This window comes from Vicugna pacos, chromosome X (genome assembly GCF_048564905.1).
Source record: "Vicugna pacos chromosome X, VicPac4, whole genome shotgun sequence".
In the NCBI taxonomy this organism is placed as follows: domain Eukaryota; kingdom Metazoa; phylum Chordata; class Mammalia; order Artiodactyla; family Camelidae; genus Vicugna; species Vicugna pacos.
The window spans coordinates 80,893,966-80,915,294 of record NC_133023.1 but is presented as its reverse complement, the minus strand read 5'-3'; the positions used below and the strand labels follow the sequence as shown (position 1 = coordinate 80,915,294).

Below are 21,329 nucleotides of genomic sequence, written 5' to 3'. Positions count from 1 at the left end.
ACGATCATTGTATCTTCTTGCCCCAACCCTGCAGGCAGCTAGCGCTCTCACTCTAGCGCCCTGTAGCATAGAGAGCATCTCTTAAACTTGGCCTTTTAAAATACCTACCTCACAGTCTTACATTCCATCCTGGAGAGCTTCTATACTCTCTAACTTTTCAGTGGATAATAACCCATTACTCAGATGAACCAGTGCCTCTATAATGTTACCCTATAACATCCCTTGGGAAAATGCTTATGTAGTACTAAGGATTTCAAATACAGTGGTAGGCTGGATTTTTGGGTAGGGGGCTCTTTGGTGTTCCTCCAGATGGGCAGCACATCCTTTTGTAAGGCTAACAGTTCTCAAACATTGTGGTCTCAGGCCCCTTTTACAGTCTTAAATCTTGAGGGAGCTTTCTGGTTTTGACAAAATGGCATAGTTCTGTTTCTCCTTGCTTCTCCCTGCCAAGCACAAGTATAAACCCTCCCTGGGAATAATGCAAGAGACAACCAAGGGAGAACTCTGAAGAATGGTAAGAAGAAAGCAAACGGGCTTTGGACCCTGGGAACAACAGAGAGGCAGGGTGTCTTACGTCTCTTTACCTGAAGGAGGAAGGGGACCCAATCCTGACATTCCCTGATCCTACCTAGCAACACAGGGCAGCTCACAGGGAAGCTCATTTTTTCCCCTAGATTGAAACGGGAGTCCTTTGACATCAGATGAGCTCAATATCGCTGGCCAGGGAGATTCATCGGGGCCCCACCAATAGTAGTAGACAGAAGAAGCATTCTCCTTCCCCACTGGGCCTGAGGCTTCCTCCTTTCACCTAGTGATACTGAGGTGGGAAAGTGGAACAGACAAGAGGGATGAAGCTACAGCAAATACCTGCTTCCTGAAGGCTCTTTGTCTCTGTGGGTCTGAGATTCTTCCACTACCCCGCCCCACAGAGACAGCAGGGCAGCTGGGGGTTCCAGTAGGCGTATCCTACCATACTGATCTCCCACTGAGAGACCCTCAGCAGCCTGACCTGGAGAAATGCTTCCACCCACTCAGGCAACAGGGTCAGGGACAAACGGAAGCCCTGGGGACCCCAGATAACCAAACAAACTGAAACAACACTGCAAAAACTGAAAATTAAACTAGCATTAGAAATATAGCCCACAAAAGTAGGCTAAGACGTGTGCAAAAACATAAATAAAACAAAATGAAAGGGACTGTCTGCTAAAATAAAAGATTTAAATAGGAGTTTCCTAACATAGTAGACAGAATGTCTTTGGGTTTTGACAAACATGTAATCACATGTATCCACCATTATATTATTGTACAGAGTATTTTCACTGCCCTAAAAATACTCTGTGCTCCATCTATTCATGCTTTCCTCTGCATCAACACCTTACAGCCACTGATCTTTTTACTGTCTCCATAGTTTTGCCTTGTCCAGAATATCATATAGTTGGAATCATACAGTGTGTAGCTTTTTCAGATTGGCTTCTTTCACTTAGGAATATGCTTTTAAGTTTCCTCCATGTCTTTTCATGGCTTGATAGCTCATTTCTTTTTAGCTCTGAATAACATTCCATTGTCTGGATGTACAACAGTTTATTAATACATTCACCTACTGAAGGATATCTTGGTTGCCTCCAAGCTTTGGCAATTATAAATAAAACTGCTATAAACATCCATGTGCAGACTTCTGGATATAATTTTTCACATTCTTTGGTTAAGTATCAAGGGATATAATTGCTGTATAGTATGGTAAGAATATGTTTAGTTTTGTAAGAAACCACCGAACTGTCTCTCAAAGTGGCTGTACCATTTTGCATTCCCACCAGCAACAAGTGAGGATTTCTGTTGCTCCATATCCTCATCAGCATTCAATATTTCAGTGTTCTGGATTTTGGCCATTCTAATGTGTGTGTAGTGTTTTAATTTGCAATTCCCTGATGACATATAATGTGGAGCATCTCTTCATATGTTTATTTGCCATCTGTATAGCATCTTTGGTGAGATGTATTTTAAGGTCTTTGGTCCATTTTTCAGTCTGCTTGTTCGCATTCTTGTTACTGAGTTTTAAGAGTTCTTTGTATATTTTAGATAATAGTCCTTTATTAGATATGTCTTCTGTAAGTAGTTTCACACAGTCTGTGGCTTGTCTTTTCATTCTCTTGATAGTGTCTTTTGCAGAGCAGTTTTAATTTTAATGAAATTCAGCTTATCAATTTTTTTCTTTCATGGAGTATGCCTTTGGTGTTGTATCTAAAGTCTTCATCAAACCCAAGATCATCTAGATTTTCTCCTATATTATCTTCTAGGAATTTTATAATTTTGTTTTTACATTTGGATCTCTGATCCATTTTGAGATAATTTTTGTGAAAGAAGTAAGATCTGTGTCTAGATTAATTTGTTTTGCACATGGACATCCATTTTGTTCCAGCATCATTTGTTAAAAAGATTTTCTTAGCTCCATTGTATTGCCTTTGCTCCTTGGTCAAAGATCAGCTGGCCATATTTATGTGGATCTATTTATGGGCTCTCTGTTCTGTTCTGTTGATCTATTTGTCTTTTCTTTCACCAATATTACGCAGTCTTGAATACTATAGCTTTATAAGAAGTCTTTAACCTGGGTAGTTTCAGTCCTCCAACTTTGTTCTTCTTCAGTGTTGTATTGGCTATTCTGGGTCTTGCCTCTCCATATAAACTTTGAAATAACTTTGTTAATATCCACATAATAACTTGCTGGGATTTTGATTGGGATTACATTGAGTCTATAGATAAAGTTGGAAAGAACTTACATCTTGATGATAATTGAGTCTTCCTATCCATACACATAGACTATCTCTCCATTTACTTCGTTCTTCTTTGATTTGTTTTATCAGAGTTTTTTAGTTTTCCTTATACAGATCTTGTACAGATTTTACTAGACTTACACTTACATATTTCATTTTTGGGGGGTGCTAATGTAAATGGTATTGTGTTTTTAATTTTGAATTCCACTTTTTCAATGCTGGTATATAGGAAGGCAATAGTTTTGTACATTAATCTTGTACCCTGAAACCTTGTTGGATTTGATTTGCTAATAATTTGCTGAGGCTTTTTACATCTATGTTCATGAGAGATAGTAGTCTATAGTTTTCTTAATATCTTTGTCTGATTTCAGTTGGCATCTTAGGATGAGTTAGGAAGTATTCCCTTTGTTCTGTCTTTTGAAAGAGGTTGTGGAGAATTGGTATAGTTTCTTTCTTAAATATTTGGTAGAATTCAGCAGTGAACCCGTCTGAGCCTGGTGATGTCTGTTTTGGAAGGTTATTAATTATTAATTCAATTTCTTTAATAGATATAGAATAGATATAAGCCTGTTCAGATTGTCTATGTTTTGTGTGAGTTTTGGCAGATTGTATCTTTCAAGGAATTGGTCCATTTCATCTAGGTTATCAAATTTTGGGCATAGGGGTGTTCCTAGTATTCCTTTATTATTATATACATCGTATCTGCAGTGATGGCCTCTCTTTCATTTCTGATATTAGTAATTTGTGTCCCCTGTATGCTTTTCTTAAGGCTAGAATCTTACCAATTTTCTTTATCTTTTATAATAATCAGTTTTGGTTTCATTGGTTCTCTCTATTGATTTCCTGTTTTCAGTTTCATTGATTTCTGCCCTAATTTTCATTATTTCTCTTATTTTTCTTACTTTGGATTTAATTTATTCTTCTTTTTCTAGTTTCCTAAGGAATAAGTTTAGATGGGTGATTTTAGAGCTTTCTTCTTTTCTAATATATGCATTCAATGCTGTAAATGTCCCTCTAAGCACTTTTGCTGCACACCACAAATTTTGGTAAGTTGTGTTTTCATTTTCATTTAGTTTAAAATATTTTAAAATTTCTCCTGAGATTTCTTCTTTAATCCATGAGTTATTTAGAAGTGTGTTGTTTAATCTCCATGTGTTTTGGGACTTCCAGTAACCGTTTTTGTTATTGATTTCTACTTTATTTTCATTGTAGTGTAAGAGGTGACACTATATGATTTCTATTCTTTTAAGTTTGTTAAGGTTTGTTTTATGGCCCAGAATGTGGTCTATCTTGGAGAGTATTCATAGTGTTTTAAAGTATATCTCTTTGTATAGAATATTCTACCCCCAAATAGCAGAATGCACTTGTTCCCCCAAGTCCCACAGAACACTTACCAAGATAACCATGGGCATGGCCATATAACAGGCCTCAAAAACTTTCAAAAGAATTGAAGTCATAATTCTGTTCTCTGAGCACAGTGTAATCAAACTAAAAACCAAGAGCAGAAAGACAACAAGAAAGTCTGTAAATATTTGAAAATTATACAACACACTTCTAAATAATCTGTGGATCAAAGAGACAGTCTTAAAGGAACTTTAAAAAATATACATAGAACTGAATGAAAATGAAAATATAACATATAGACTAATGTAACATGCAGCTAAAGCAGTGCTGAGAAAAATTTATAACACTAAATGCTTACATTTGAAATGAAGAGAAGTCTCATTGAATTCAGTTGTAATTGAAGTTCCTACTTCAAGGAACTGGAAAAAGAAGAACAAAATAAACCCAAAGCAAGCAGAAGGAAGAAAATAATTAAGAGCTAAAATCAATAGAATTGAAATAGGAAAACTGTGGAGAAAATTAAATGAAATAAAAATCTGGTTCTTTAAAAAAAATCAATAAATAAAATCAACAAACCTCTAGCAATACTAGTAAAAATATAAGGAGATAAGATACAAATCACTAATATCAGAAATGAAATATGGAATATCACTATAGATCCTACAGTCATTAAAAATATAATAAAGAAGTACTATGAATAACTTTACATTCATCTATTTGATAACTTAGAAGAAATGGATCAATTTCTCAAAAACAACAAACTACTAAAACTCACCCAATGTGAAGTATATAATATGAATATCCCTATAATCATTAAAGAGATTGAATTCATAATTTAAAAACCTCCTGAAAAGAAATCTCTAGGCCTAGATACTTTCACTGGATAATTCTACCAAATGTTTAAAAAATAATTAACACCAATTTTACACAAACTTTTCCAAAAAATAAAAGAGGCAGAAACATTTCAAACTTATTTTATGAGGCCAGTATTACCTTGATTCAAAAACCAAAGACAGTTATAAAAATAGAAAACTTAACAGACCAATATCTCTCATGAACTTACACTCAAAAACCCTCAACAAAACACTAGCAAATTGGAATCCCACAATGTTTAGAAATAATTCTAACCAAGTGGGATTTAGTTAAGGTATGCAAGGCTGGTTCAACATTCAAAAATAATTCAGTGTAATAATCTCTCATAACAGGCTAAATTAAAAAAAATTAATGATCATATCAATTGACACAGAAAAAACATTTGACAAAATCCAACACCGATTTGTAGTAAAAACTCTCAGCATGTTAAGAATAGAGAGTGTGTTAGTTTCCCAGAGTTGCTGTACAAATTGTCAGGTCATCCCTACACAGAAGAAATTCTCAGTTCAGTGTTATTAGCTCACCATCACATAGGAGCTGAATACCTTCACATTGTAGTTTGTTAGAAACTTCTCTACTTCATGCCAGTCACTTGCTTGACTTTCCTATATGGTTCATTCTGCATTCTCCTTCTCACCTTAGATTTCTCAAATAATATGTCATTGAAAGTACTTTGTAATGAAAAAATGTCATCAGTCTTTTTGATGTCATTGTCTTTGTCTTTTTGATGATTATCTTTTCAGGTCGAGTTAGTGGAGTGCAAGTGACCATCCCAGACAATTTCGTGAATGTGACTGTTGGATCTGATGTCACTCTCGTCTGCACCTACACCACCACTGTGGCCTCCCTGGACAAGCTTTCAATCCAGTGGACATTCTTCCATAAGAAGGAGTTACAGCCAGTTTCTGTAAGGACTTTTTTTCTCTAAGCTATTCCCGTTTGGTAGTTCTGACATAAACTGTTGGGGCCAGTGTGTGTAGAAGGAGTGGTAAGCCACTGACAACAGGGGCAGAACCTCAGACACAGAGTTTGAAGATAGCTATTTAGGGAAGATCATCCTCTAAGTGACTTGGTCTTTGTCCTTGCTTTATATTCAGTTATAGCATATTATCTTCAATTCCGTGTAGGTTAACATTAAGTATATCCTGTATTCTAGAGTAGACAGGAAGGATCTTTCTCACAGGTGAAATGAGTAGTTCTGAAAGGGCTTCCCCACCCCCACCAAAAATCTCCCTATTATTTCCAGAAAACCCTAGTTCAAATGCATGTCCTGGTTGATCTGAAGATCTCTGTCAGACTTAATATCTGGGCTCTGCCTGTCACGTGAGCTAGCTCATAGTGCCAGACTGAGTCCTGATGGAGTTAGACTCTCCAGTTGGGTGGGGAAGGGCAAAATAGTAATGAACCTGGGTAGTTGAAGGCAGCAGGAGGCTAGAGGATAGGGGACAGGAAGGGAGGCTAGGGTCTGGAGAAGAGATTGCAGGAGGAGGGTGGATGAAATTCAAAGGAGGAGGATGATTCTCCTTGCAAGCTGCCTATTCCCAAATTTTCTTAATCTGGCCTTAAGGGCAATTCCTTCTTTAAATTACCCCAAGGACTAAAATTGTATAGTCAAAAGCATATGTGTTTGTGTATGTGTGTGTGTGTGTATGTGTGTGTGTGTGCATGTATGCCAATACATATCCCTTTAGGGAAAAAGTCTAGCTTTCAGCAGATTTTCAAAAGGATGTATGAAATAAGGAGTTCGGAGAAACAAGGAGTTCAAATCAGTATGGTTTGGAATAGTTGGATATAGTTGAGTTGGGCCTTGAAGGAAAGGAAAGGTTTTGATTATAGAAAGACAGAGGGAGAGTGAGTTGAGTAGGCTGGGGGAGGCCCAAGGGAAGAGGTGGAGAAGAAGGAGGGCCAGTGTTGCTTCAGCCATTACTGTTCTTTTAGAGGTGCTGAGTCCTCTTTTTACTGAAGGTTCTGAACACTTGCTGAGCAGGAAACATCGTTCAATAGGAGACTCTATCAACTCCACCCTCTAGTCAAAATTCAACAGTTTTGTTCACTACTGGTTACTTTAGACAGGTATCTGGATCACTCGGTGCCTTTCTTCAAAATATGGTAGAACAATGGTATTCTTCTGCATGTCTCATGAGGAATTGACTGACACAAAGCATGTGAAAACAGTCGGAAAATATAAAATGCCCTGTAAGTTTTCTCCCTTGTAAGCACCATTATCATCATCAGAAGCAGCAGCAGGAGCAACAGTAATTCTACCAAGTTTTCATCACTCAAAATGCCCTGACCCAAAACATCACCTGTTGCAGTCATGTAAGAAATCATCCCTTTCCTTTGCAGGCTGCTCTCTTAAATTGTGGATGGCAATAATCACACGATCTTTCTTCCTTTTAACAGTTTAGTTTCCTAGTTAGTCTTTTCAATACATTCTTTATCTGTAGGCTTGAAGTTGTTCTCATTTTTCCAGTAGGGGCTGAATTTAGGGAAGCCTTGCCAATATATTTTGAAAAGTTTTTACGCTTGGTACTCAAATCAAGATGTCCTCAACTGCCTAGAGGCCAGGCCAGGCCAGTTAGAATTCAAGAACACAAATCCTTCTTTATGCCTTCTCTGACACTGAAACTTACAAGGCCACCTCTTGGTTGAACTTTGGCTGGTGAGGAGCTGGAGATGCAGGGCTGAAGAATCCTGTGATCAGCAATGAGCTTTTTTTCCGAGACCTGGAGATACAGAGGAAGAAGGTGTAGGTTACTGAACTGTGCGGCTTGAGCTCAAGACATCTCTTAGAAGCATTTTAGAAAGAAATCTATTAAGAAATAAGTAATTATTGAGTAGCTTTTTTACTTGCCATTTGCCTCATTCTTCAAAATAACAGTTATAGACAAGGCAAGTAATTTAAGGTATCTACTCTTCAGGGATGTCCAAGTCAAAAGAGGTCCTCTGCACTGAGCTGCTGCATCAGTGAGAACATGCTCCTTGATGTTAGAACATTCTAGATGCTTCTCCAAGTGCATGAGAACTGTGCTATGCCTGTGCCTTAGGTACATGGAATACAGGGTGGAGTTGGGCCAACTCTTGGCTTGGAGACAATGAAAACCACCTCCAAAAAGACAGGCTTAATTAACTCTTCTTCTTTTCCCACCTTTCTTCCCCTCCTTTCTTCCCAGCAAGATCCTCATAATAACCATCTTTAAGTCTCTACTTCAGGAGAACTGGCACCCCTACCCTCTTTCCCCATATCCTACAGGCGTATGCTTCTCTCTGCTTTTCCAGAGGAGCATGGAAGTCTTGGGTGGTCTGGTTCTCTTCTGATCACATGAATGGCCTCCTCTTCCATCCAGCAAGTCACTGGGAAAACTACAGAGACCTCACCTGCCCATGACTAGAACGGGCATTGACCCCACTTAGCCTGATTCTCTCAGACAATACTTACTCTTCTAGAATAGCCACAGTGGAAGAAACTCTGCCGTCTTCATCTCTCTAACATACATATAATGTGAACAACTTCTTTCTATAACCCAATGTCTTTATATTCTTTGGCCGCTCAGATTCTTCCCACTTGTCCTGGCCTCTGCGGACAGCATTATATCAAATGCTTTTCAAATGTTAGTGGAGTGAAGGTGCTTTATCTCCTCAGGGGCATTTGAAAATGAGGGGAGTGTTGGTTTAAATTGTTATAAATGGGACTCACTACTGGCATTTAGTGGGTGGTGGCTAGAGAGAGTAAATGTCTTGTAATACAAAGGAGAGACCCACACAACAAAGAATTGTCTGCCCAAAATGCCATTGTGACTGCTATTGAGAAATACTCCAAGTTCTTCCTTTTCTACCACCCCGTTGCATCACAGTTCATCTATTCTGTGTCCTGTTGCCTCAGCTGTCTATTCTTGGTAAATCTGGTAAATTAATCTAATGCTAAGGTGTTAGGGACTGGTGATCATTTATTTTGTTTGCTTCCAAAGAAAATCATTTAAGCAGAAAACTTTCATGGCTCAAAGAAGCGATTCAGTTGGTGGGTATCTCAGGCAAATGGCAGGCTGGGAAGGGAGTGGTTTGGGGGCAGGGAATTCTTCCTTTTGGTGTTGTATTCCTTCCATGTGCAATCCCAGCCCCTATGTATAGTCCAGAGAAAATTCTGGGCTTCAGACCATTGCCACTAAACACTCCTCCCCTCCCATGGCCAGTGCCTTTATGAGCAGCACAGGAAAGCAAGAAGCTGGAAGGGAGAGAACTGGTGGGTTTCTGTGGACTTCCATGCCCTCCACACTTTCAAAAGGAACCCACAAAAGCATCTCTGGAGGCTAAAGGCATTTATTAAACTCCAACTCAGACTCAAACAGAAAGCTGACTGAATTCTTTCAACCCTTCTTGTTTATATTCCAGCTTCTAGTTAGAGAGCAGTGTCACAAAGCTAAGGGGAAAAAATTCTTTTTGGACAAATCTGGTTCCCAGCTGCACGACGTCATGTGAATAGGAACTTGGCACAGTAGGAAAAGAAAGGCTGTTACTGCAGCTGGCAACTGTTGAAGGCATCATGTGGTGAACCCCCTCGGCATGGGAAGCATCACGCCAATGAATAGCAGCAATTGGCAGGAGAAGGGTTGGGCTGGAGTAGGGGGTAGATTGGCCCCAAGCAGGGAAGATTGCCTGGGAATCATCTTCCTGGCCTAAGGCAGGACTATGAGTGCCATGTTAATGTATTCAGCGGAACTCCAGAGGTCTGGATTCTAGGTCTGACTACAAATTGTGTGACCTTGGGATGATCACTTTCTCTGTTGGGGCGTCATTGTCCTTTCCTATAATAGAAGAAGATGAATCAGAGGTTGCAAACTGGCAGCCTCTGGGCCCAATTTGGCCAGTGGATGCTTGTTGGTCAGCTAGCCAAGTATTTTTGTTTGTTTCCACAGTTCAAAAGCCTTGTTTGTATTGGCTCTCCAGTTCACCACAGTCCCCACTGTCCTCTATGATCTTCCCACTCTCCACCAGCCCCTCCCAGCCATTTCCCATATTTCCAATGTTCAGCTGGTTCCTGAAGGCTCCTCAACCTTGGAAACCATGAGCTGAGTGATCTCCAAGGGAGCCTTATAACTAATGTGCTATTATGTCTCCACATGTCAGCTTCTTAACTTCACCAAGGGGCAGGCTGAGGGGATCTTGGGGCAATGTAGGAAAGTCTTCCATGAACACAGCCACAAAGGGCAAGTGGGCAAAAAATTCACAAATACCACTTAAGGGAACACTTGGATGGATATTCTTAAAGCAGACTTGCTACCCCCCATCACCACCCTCAAAGGATGTGGCCCGTTGAACATCCGTGGCTTTTCCTGGACCTTAATTGCTTTGATCTCAAAATTGACAATACACTTTCTTTGAAAAGTGTACAGGCCTCACAGGATCATGGGCTGGGCCTTGGCCATTGTTCAGTTTTGATTTTTAAAAGAGTTATTCTTTTGTGGAAAATGGAAGCAAGTTTCAGTGCTTCCTGTGTGATTAGATAAGTGGTTTCAGGAAAACATTTCATTTTTTTTCTTTACAAGGACAGTGTGAGAGCATGGACTTCCCCTAACAGAAAGTCCCTCCATCTATGTATCTGGCCACCGACTAGCCCTGGGGCCTTTGCTTCTCATACAGCATCCTGAGGACAAGGCCTTCCCCTTTTAGGTCTCCAATTGTTATACCTCCTTATCTCCATTTCTGTCCCTGACACCTTTAGTTTTATTTGTGAGAGGGCAAAATATATTAGGCTACAGAGTGAGGAGCTAGGGTAGAAGGGTTGGTGAAGATCCTTTTTGTAGGGAAGCTACAAGTCCAGGGCCTCATGACTTATTTGCTCATTGATTCCTGCCCAACTGTGAGACTTTAACCATGTGGCTTCTTTTCACGTCCCAGTCCTGACCTAAAACATACTCTCTTGGGCCCCTGCTCTCTGCAGAAATAAGGTCCTTTCATCTAGATCCTCTGGGACTTACTGTGAGCCATAGGCAGCACAGATGTATCTCATTGTGATGTCATCAAGCCTCAACATAAAACAGGCTGACCTGCTCCCAGGGAAGCAGCCAGATGTCTAAGTTGTAAAGGGCTTCCTTGATGGACCAGAGGCTGTGTTCCAGGTAAGAGTCCACAGGATCACAAGTTGTTCATTAGAAAGTAAATAAGGCCAGCACTGGCTAGTGAAATGGAAAGCTTACGTGTCAACTCAAATGAGGGTCATAGACCTTTGACAAGTTGAACTTCTTCCCCACCTGCTTGAATACCTTTGGTTAATGCTGGCTTTCAGGTTTGTAACTGGAACAAGACCCCTCTGGGGCAAAAGTTTGTGATTTTAGTAGGTGTGAATGGATGAATTGAGTTATAAATGGCTCATTTAGGGCAGGAAAGATAGCTAGTTGATGTTAGAGAACTGGAGGAGAGACAGGTTGTTTCCTCCTTAAATATATTCTCTTTGAATTTTCCATCAGAATCTCCTTTCCTGCCTTAGTTAAAAAATATTTTGGCTTTCTACCTGAAGGAGAATACATTTGAATTTATCTAGACAATATCTTTTGGTTTGCTGATTGCCTTCCCTCTTTCATTAGCCTGTTAAATGTAAAGAGCACTGGCCAAGGAATTAGAAGAACTGAGTGCTAGACCCCTCCCAACTGTTGACTTTGTGTGTCTTTTTTTCTCTAACCTCTCTGGGCTTCAGTTTCTTCTGTAAAGTGAGGAGAGTGAATTAAATGAACCATAAGCCTTTTCTAGTAGATTTTATGAAATATTAATTGCCCCTGCACTAGGGCAATACCAGCTTATTGAATAATAAATAAAAAAGAATCACTTGAATTACACACAATTACATGAAACTAACAAAGTGTGTACATAAGAGACTATGTGTATTATGAAGAGACCTCAGGGATCACTTAGTCCAGTGATTCTCAAGTCATTCATGTTTCATATTTATGAATTTTGTCATATTTGTATATCACCAGCACTATTAATTATTAATGTTGTCTTCTATATTAACTTGGTTTTTAAAAATCTTAAAAATATCTTAGTTTCACTGAAAACACTAATATCTGTGGAGTTAGATTTGATGTGCTAGATATGTCTCTAATACACATTACATTTTTTAAGTTTTCACTTTTTTTACCACCTAAAATGCACTTATGTGCCTGTACTTGAGGAATACATATCATACTTTAGAGAACATTGCTCTGACTCCTTGTTCCCATGTGGGAACTAAAGGTTGGAGAGATTAAATAACTTTCTTTCGTATTACAAAGCAGGTTGCCACAGAGGCATGACTAGAGGCTGTCTCCCCTGTGTCATAGTCAGAGGCTGAGCTGTGGGTAAAACCCAGGTTATCTTACTCCTAGACCAGGCCTCTTTCCACCACTCCATGCTGCTCCCTCAGTTGCCATTATGATCTAAATATTCATGTCCTATAATAGAGGTGGGACTAGAATCAAGAGCTTTCTTAAATCTAGTAAACAGTAATAATAGTAAATAAATCTTTATGGCTTTGGGTGATTCATTTAATTTCTGCGTGCCCTTATTTGTCTAAAAGTAATAAGAATTCCAGTTCTGCCTCCTGCCACATTGGGAGAAGGTAGAAGCTACCATTGACCAAGCACTTCCTAGGCCCTTGACTGGGTTACACTGCTTCATCATTAGACCACCACTATGAGGGCATGGGGTCAGATGGTTTCTCAGGAGCCTCTCTGCTCTGGAATGTTATCCTTCTAACAAACAGGATGAACTCAGTTATCAAAGGATTATGTGTGTTCAAAAGGAGAATGAATAGTCTAACTTTTAGGGAAATGAGATATTCCAGATAGTCTCACTGGGTGAAGTAAACATGAATCAAAATAGTTTGTAAAGTAGGGGAAAAGATGATGGTTTTGGTTTTCCCATCAGGCATTTGTGTCCTATATAATGAGTTTCCTCCAGGTAGACTCATCAGGTGAGCAGCTTGATCTCCTAGCCTAAGCTTAGGAGTTGAATCCTGTCAGCTCCAGTTGCCTTCTGTCTGTAAGACAGGCATGCCTCCCTGCCCTGATGGCATCACAGAGCTGCTTTGAATGCACATGAGGTCATGGCTGTGCACAGCTGTGAGAAAGCTAAAGTGGCCCACTGACCTGAGAAACCTTTGCCACAGGGACCTGTTCCTCACAGGGGACGAAATGCTGCTGCTTATCAAAGAAGGTAGCATTGGAGGGAACTTTTGGGTACCTTATTCCTAGACCCAGACACTCTCCAGTTCTCATTTCTGTCATTTTTTCTGTCCTAGATTTACTATTCTGAAGGTGGACAAGCTGCAGCCATTGGGCAATTTAAAGGTCGAATTGTAGGCTCCAGTGCTCCAGGTAACGCATCTATCACTATTTCGCATATGCAGCCAGCAGATAGCGGCATCTACGTCTGTGATGTTAACAACCCCCCTGACTTTTTCGGCAAAAACCAGGGCATCCTCAACGTCAGCGTGTTAGGTATGGACGATTTTTTCTGCTTTTTCTTTTCTTGGAACAACTTAGGACATTGAATGAGTCAGGGCAGTGAGTTATGGTGCCAGTTAAGTCCCAGGGGTAAATATCTTCCCTGTTCCTTTTATTATCAGGAAAATAGAGATACACCACCAACCTAACCCATAGAGTAACACTGAGAAATCACTCATAAAACATGTCAAAACAGTTGCCAAACCAAAAGGGCTGCCAAAATGACAGCTAGCAATAGGTGACCAAACCTCTGAGATCCCTGTCTCTGAAGGATGCAATGAGAAAGATGGGACAACAGAGTCCCACTAAGTGATCGCTAGCAGCTCTTTCAGAAGGAAGCTCCAACTAGAGCCAGTCCTAGGTGGGGGAGACAACTGTCAACTTGTTATACCTCTCTTAAGCTAACCACAGTTCCCACCATTAAATCATTCTTTTGAATAAAGGCAGAAGGGTCCCTTTCTAAAATGTTCATGCTGTTTGGGAAAAGGACCACATGTTAAGCCATAGTTGAGAATTAATTTATTTATAGACAAATATTCATTATGTGACATTGGGCAAGTCGTATATGCTCTTCAAATGAATTTGTTGAGTGCCTACTGTATGCCAGGAGCCATGATGCTTAACAGAGATGGAGGCATGGTTACTGCCTTTGGGGAGTTCACAGTGTTTGGTAATTTCTAGGGCTCCTTCCAGTCTCTGAGAGGACAGTGGGAGTTTTGCTCCTGTCTTTAGGCCTAGCAGGTCCTTTCTGCAGGCCTTCAGAAGTACTGAAGTACTGAAGAGAGGAATGAAAGGGCTGTCAACCCTCACCGACTAACCATTGAGCTAAGGGCTTTCCCACTTCTAAGTAACCCCAAATGGAGTTAATCTAGTCATTGCTGCTCTTGAGCTGTGTATATCCATCACAGGAAAGGAGGAACTAGGTCAAACCAGTGATCTGATAACTGAGTAGCTTGGAAAAGCCACAGTTGGTAACAAGGTGCACACCTAGGAGAACGGTCCATAACTGTCTAAGCTTGCTGACATGATGCCAGATGCCACATGATGCCAGAAAGGAACCATCTATTTACTGTGAGGTTTGCTACTGTATCTAACCACCTGGAAAAGAGGGAAATGTAATCAAGAGCTGATTTTTTAGGAGCAGGGTACCTCTATCATGTTTTTATTTTGCTGAGCCCTGTGCTAGGCTTTGGGGTACAGGAGATGACAAGAGAAGTATACACAAGCCCTTTCCCAGGAGAGTTGATGTTCCAGTTTGGAAGACTAGCCATATACATGGGAACTAAATGGTTTGGAATAGATGCTAGCACATCAGGCTGGGAGTCAGCAGAGTTCCAGCTCTTACTCTGCTACTCAGTGGCCTCAGGCAAGGAAGGCTGCGATTCTCTGGCCATTTTGAGATGGGGTTATAATTCCTGCCCTGTCTTTATTACAGGGTTTGTTATGAGAATCAAATGATATACTAGAGATTCAGTGTTCAGAGAATTTGAGGGGTTAGTCCTCTAATGATTTTCTGTTGCCCCCTGGCTCTAGGTTTTCCTTCTTACCAGAAACAACCTAAAGAAGCCAAACCTCTTTTTCTCTGAGCTTGGAAATAGCCCTGAGATAAAGTTAGACAAGGTGGTTAATATTCTTAAAGTTTAGAGAATCCCTAATCAACTTCCTTAGGAAGTTGAGGGTCATTTCTTCTCTGAGTTGTTCTTTCCCGTGAGTCTTTGGGTCAGTTGTTCCTGCAATGACTGTGTCATGACTTTTCTTTAAGCCACCAGTATCCAGGCAAGGTAACAGACAGAAGGCTCTGTAGATTTCTTTGCTTGGGAACTCTCAAAATCCCATATTTATTAATTAGGCTAAGAACAAAGATGTTCTACAAATTTATGCTTTTTGGAAATTTTGAGACTGATAATTTTCTCTAAAAATTGCAGAGGCTGTTTGCAGTTCTCAAATTCCATTACATATGAGTGCCTGTTCTACTTTCTCTGACTGAGGGGTGGGACATGGTGGGGGCAGGTGGGTAAGGGAGGCCATTTGTGGGGAGAGGTATTGATATTTCCTTACATATTGTTCTTTCTAGCAATGTGTTTTTCAGAGACATTTCATTACCCAGTGGTAGACATAGATTCCCATGCATTCACTCATTCGTGCATAAATTCATTTGACAAACCCTGAACACATTCCAGTTACTGTGGTAGGCAGTGGAGATGGAAAGATGTAAAAGATAGGCTCCCAGCCCTCCAAAAGTTCAAAGTCTAGTGGGGGAGGCAGATACAAAACATAAAAGCTTACTGTGGAGGGAGGAAAGGAGAGGTGGGAGATCACAGAGGAAAGGGCATAAAAGCTGTTCAGGAGGAACTGGAGAAGGCTTCCTGGAGAAAGTGACCTCTGCATCAGGTGTTGAAGGATGTGCAAGAGCATGTCAGCAGAAGAGGGGCTGAGGTGGCAGGGCACGATTTAGGTGAAGGAAACAGCACTGAGCAAAGGCCCAGGTGGTTTGGATGACCATTCATTTGAGAGACTTCCATTAGTTATGACAGCCTTGCAAAATTAATCTCTGAAAAATACCCAGCAGAAGTTTGAATAATTATTTTGTATGCATTTGGAATGAGCATCATCTTCCATCTGCAGTTTGGCACCTAAAAAGAAAATGATGAATTTAGAGGTTTGAGAACACGCTGAAGCATTTTCATTTGTTTTCTGAGGTGAGCCTTTTCCTCCCACCCCAATTCTATTGAAAGCAATAAAGCTAAATGGTAGATCAATGGCTTTGCCAGTAAAACATCCAACTTCTACTGGGGACTTTAACTGGATGAAATGTCAATGCAATACTGAATCAGTAGTTTTAGAAAATATATGGGTTTGGGATGGGGTTCAAAGTGATTCACTAAGTGTTTAGTTAATAAAAAATAAAAGGAGAAAAATATGTTCAGCCAAAAAAGATGCCTATCTGGGTTTGATTCTGGGCTCAAGAAATGATTGCAAGTCATTCTAGGTTTTAGTCCATCATTTTAGTTCAAGTCTTGGGGTCTGACTTTGTGATGAAACACTCCCATTTAATTTTCTGTTCAAACTGTTCTATTCCACTGTAAAAGCTACAAAATGTTTTTTAAAAGGCAGTATCTAAACCTAGTGATAGTTGCACTGGGTTTCTAGTTAAATAATCCAGTTTATTTAGGGTAGGCAAATCCAAGGAGTCATTTCCATCTGAGAAAGTAGGGAATAATAAAAGTGGGGAATATAAGGCAGAGAGAATAAAGAGCTAAATAGAAAAATACCTCTTTTAATTAAAGGACACCTGTTTACCTCCTACACTGTTGGTGGGAATGTAGTTTGGTGCAGCCATTATGGAAAACAGTATGGAAAATTTTTAAAAACTAAAAATAGACCCACCCTATGATCTAGCAATCCCATTCCTGGGCATATATCTGCAGGGAACCTTAATTCAAAAAGACACATGCACCCCAATGTTCATAGCAGCACTATATATAATAGCCAAGACATAGAAGCAACCTAAATGTTGATCAACAGATGACTGGATAAAAAAGTTGTGGTATATTTATACAATGGAATACTACTCAGCCATAAAAATGATTAAAAATAATGCCATTTGCTGCAACATGGATGGACTGGAAGATTGTCATTCTAAGTGAAGTAAGCCAGAAAGAGAAAGAAAAATACCATATGATATCATTTATATGTGGAATCTAAAAAAAAAAGACACAAATGAACTTATTTACAAAACAGAAACAGACTCACAGACATAGAAGACAAACATGGTTACCAAGGGGGAAAGCAGGGAGAGAGGGATAAATTAGGAGTTTGGATTTGCAGATACTAACTACTATTTGTAAAATAGGTAACAAGTTTATACTGTATAGCACAGACAACTATATTCAATATCTCATTGTAACCTACAGTGAAAAAGGATATGAAACTGAATATATGTATATGTATGACTGAAACATTATGCTGTACACCAGAAATTGACACAACATTGTAAACTGGCTATACTTTGATTAAAAAAAAGACACCTGTTTAAAAGAAGGGATAGTGCAACAAGACATTTGGATTAAGAAGATGTGATTAATACACACACATACACAAACACACACAATGGAATATTATTCAGCCATAAAAAGAATGAAATATATCCATTTACAGCTATGTGGATGGACCTATAGGATGTTATGCTTAGTGAAATAAGTCCAATAGAGAAAGACAAATACTGTCATAATCACTTCTATGTGGATTCTAAAAAAATACAAATGAATGTATATGCAAAACAGAAACAGACTCACAGATATAGAAAACAAGCTTGTGGTTACCAAAGGGGAGAGGGAAGAAGGGAGGGATAAATTAGGGGAATGGAATTGACAGATACAAACTACTGTGTATAAAATAGATAAGCAATAAGGATGCACTGTAAAGCACAGGAAATTAAATTCATTATCTTGTAATAACCTATAATGGAGTACAATCTGCAAAAATACTGAATCACTATGCTGTTCACTTGAAACTAACAATATTATAAATCAACTATACTTCAACTTAAAAAAGAAGGGATGGTGAAATGTTTCAAAGAACTATAGCTATATTTGTCTGTTTCCCACTTATGTGTACAGTGGGTTAGAGTCTGAGATTCAAAGAGTAACATCAGTCACAGGTATAAAATGTGGCAATAAGAGTTACTACTGCTTGTAGCCAACAGCAATTCCATGTGCTCTTAACTGCTGCCTCCCAAGTAAGAGCTGGAGAGCCAGGCAGTCCAGAGTATTTAAGGTCTAACTAGCTTAAGTTAGAGAATCTATGTCTTTGCAGTGTTTATATCCAAATTAAGATAAGGAAAGTGAGTTGGAAAGTATCGATTCAGATCTTTATCTGTATGTCAGACTGACATTAGAATAAGCTGGGAGCAGTAAGATGAGTGAGGGAGGAGAGTCAGAGTCTCAGCTTCCCACAGCACTTCTCCATTGAGGGCTTGCATAAGCAGCTGAAACTCAGTACATCCCAAACTGACCTCATCATCGCCCCTTCCTCCTCCTCACTCCTTCCCTGAAAACCTGCTCCTCCCCCTGTATTCTTTATCTCAAGGAAGGGCAAAATCATGTACCCAGCTGTCCAAATCAGAAACCTAGACCTCTTCCTCAGGCCACATATCCAGTTGGCCATTAAGTCCTCTTGACTTCTTAATACCTCTTGAATCTGTCTCCTCCTCTCCCTTGGCTCATGCACCCCTGGAGTCAGAGCAATCCGTGTAAAACGTTAGAATTATCATCGTCCCTCCCTTACATAAATTCTTTCTGTAGTCCTCTTGCTCTCAGTATGAAATACATGAAACACGAAGCCCTCCACAAGCTCTGGCCTCCACCACTCCCTAGCATTATCTCTTACCACTCCCCCAGCCCCACTCCAGAACTGTGTCAGAGGTACTTTTAAATTTCTGGTGCCTAGTCCAGTGCTGGGCATGCAGAAGACACTCAAGTAAATGCTTGTGGCTTGAAGGATGAATCAAGATTTCAGTGCTGTGTACCACACCCCTCCCCCCAAAATAAGCTTGCTCTCCTGTTGAGGGACCCAGGCAAAGTCAAACCCTCCAACCATTTTGTGTCACCCTCAAAAGAATAATGCCAAAAAATGACTCACAAAGGAAAAGAAAAATATGGCATTAATAAAACAATTTTTTAAAAAAGAATGTCACCAGTTATCTCAAAATATTTAAGGGTTCTGTTTTCCTTTAAAACTGCACTTCCGAAGTATAAACTGTGTTCCTGGTTTTTAATGTTTGCTTACATTTGGCTGTTTTAATAAAAGCATATTTTAAGACACAATGCGGAAATTCATGGTTATGAATCTAGGGAGGAGGCGAATGGAAGGGACGCTATTAGAATCTTAAAGGCCTGGTGATGGGAATGTCTTTGTACCTGAAGTGCTCTACTCCCACCTGGTGGTACAACTAGAAAACTGTCAAAATAACTTAAAGATTAAAAAGAAAAAACATAGATATTCTACAAAATGAAAGTGAGAAAGTGGCTAAAATTGGTACAGAGTGCCATTCATCAGGCAGGATTTTTCACTCTTTGTCATTGCTTTACAGTCAAACCTTCTAAGCCCTTTTGCAGCGTTCAAGGAGTACCAGAAACTGGCCATCCTGTCTCTCTTTCTTGCCTCTCGGTGCTTGGAACACCTTCCCCTGTGTACTACTGGTATAAAGTTGAAGGAAGCGACATCGTCCCAGTGAAAGAAAGCTTCAGTAAGTATAGCCCTCCACTGCCCCTGGTAAGGCCTGGTGTGTGGGGTTGACTGACAGCATGTGTGTGTGGCTGGCTGCTTGTCATAGAGCTCAATTTTCTATTTTTCTGGGAGGAGAGAATAAAAAGAACGTCAGTCTTTCGACAAGATGATTGTCCTCTGGTCTTCTCCCCAGCTTGTAGAACTCAAGACCATTTTGTCTCAGAGGTGGCGGGTTGGAGAGAATAGGCATGGTCCCAGATGAGCTCCCTTTGGAATAGTCTTGAGGGGTCTGGTTGGACCCTGGACATAGCAAGAAAGGGAGGCCATTGTGAGGAAGTGGGTGGGTATTGAATGGTCTGCTACATTCACATGATCTATACCCACATAAGAGATTTCAAAACTCTATTTCCTGGTTTTGACAGACCCAGCCACCGGGATTTTGTTTATTGGAAATCTGACTAATTTTGAACAAGGTTATTACCAGTGCACTGCTATCAACATCCTTGGCAATAGTTCCTGTGAAATTGATCTGACTTCTTCACGTGAGTTGATTGTATAAATTTAACAGTTTTTCCTTAGGTCAAGTATCTTGGGCCTGCCAACTGAGTAAATTAATTAGGATCCTTGGTTAGTCCTTCCTGCCTTTCTGGAGATTCTGGTGCTTTATTTACAGGTTGATATGATAAATGACCATCCTAATATCTAATGCTTACACAATACTTAATATATGCTACTGACTACTTTAAATTGTCTACAAAAATTATTTTGTTTAACCCCCACAAGATCTCCAGAAAGTAAAACAACAGCCTTATTGACAGTACTAGGCTAAACTTTCTTTGCGATGCTTTTGGTAAATCCAGGTGAAGCTATAGCAGTCTGTGTCAAACATGGAGCTCACAAACTTTCCTAAGTAATTTGTTAAAATCTGCCTCTAATAATAATAGTAATGATGACATTGCATCTATAGTCACAGTAGCTAATATTGTGGAGCACAAAATATATGCCAGATGCTTGGCTGTGTGCTATGAGCATTATCTCATTCAGTCCTACAATCACCCTGTCTAGGAGGCAAAATATAATATTAAGCCTCATTTTACTGGAAAGGAAACTAAAGCTCAGGGAGGTAAGTGACTTACCCAGGGTCATTCAGTTTGTAACTGGCAGAGTCAGGATGCCTCTAAACCTCAGCCTTCCAGTTCAAAAGTGCCTAGTTACTAAGTGTAGATTTGAGGGCCTGAGATTGTCAAATTGAGCCAATCAGGGGCAAGCTCTCACAAGGGATATCTTGCCACAGCTCTCAAGGATCACTTAATTACACTTAGGATCCTGTCATCTATTCATTTTTTTCTAACTTACAATGAATCTGTGGTTTTAATATATACCTTATCCAGGAGGGGCAGTTCCATTGGATAATTGCTCTCCTATAAAGTTGAGCTTTCTTCCTTTAATTTGGCCTGAAACAGACATTTTCGAACTCTAGGTTGCTCCTTCATTCTCATATTGCTTTCAGCTCTTTTCTATTCAAAGTGAAGAAACCTCATCTTTTTTGGTCTGTCCTTTTCTGTGGTCCCATTTTGCCCCTAGTCCCTTGATTGTTTCTCTTGTTTTTCTCTAGATTGTCCCCAATCTCCTTTTGCCT

At 39.8% G+C, this 21,329-nt stretch overlaps 1 protein-coding gene across 2 annotated transcripts in view; it reads left to right on the top strand.

Moving 5' to 3' along the window:
- The window catches only part of VSIG1 (V-set and immunoglobulin domain containing 1), a 30,613-nt gene that overhangs the window by 5,253 nt on the left and 4,031 nt on the right, over nt 1-21,329 (top strand). Inside the window, exons 2-5 of one of the 2 annotated variants that reach the window (XM_072955629.1) lie at nt 5,729-5,892; nt 13,258-13,333; nt 19,554-19,709; nt 20,113-20,232. In XM_072955629.1, the coding sequence (XP_072811730.1) occupies nt 5,729-5,892; nt 13,258-13,333; nt 19,554-19,709; nt 20,113-20,232 (516 nt within the window). Of the gene's footprint in view, nt 1-5,728; nt 5,893-13,257; nt 13,457-19,553; nt 19,710-20,112; nt 20,233-21,329 lie in introns of both variants that reach the window. The other variant, XM_015247802.3, reaches the window with a different exon arrangement.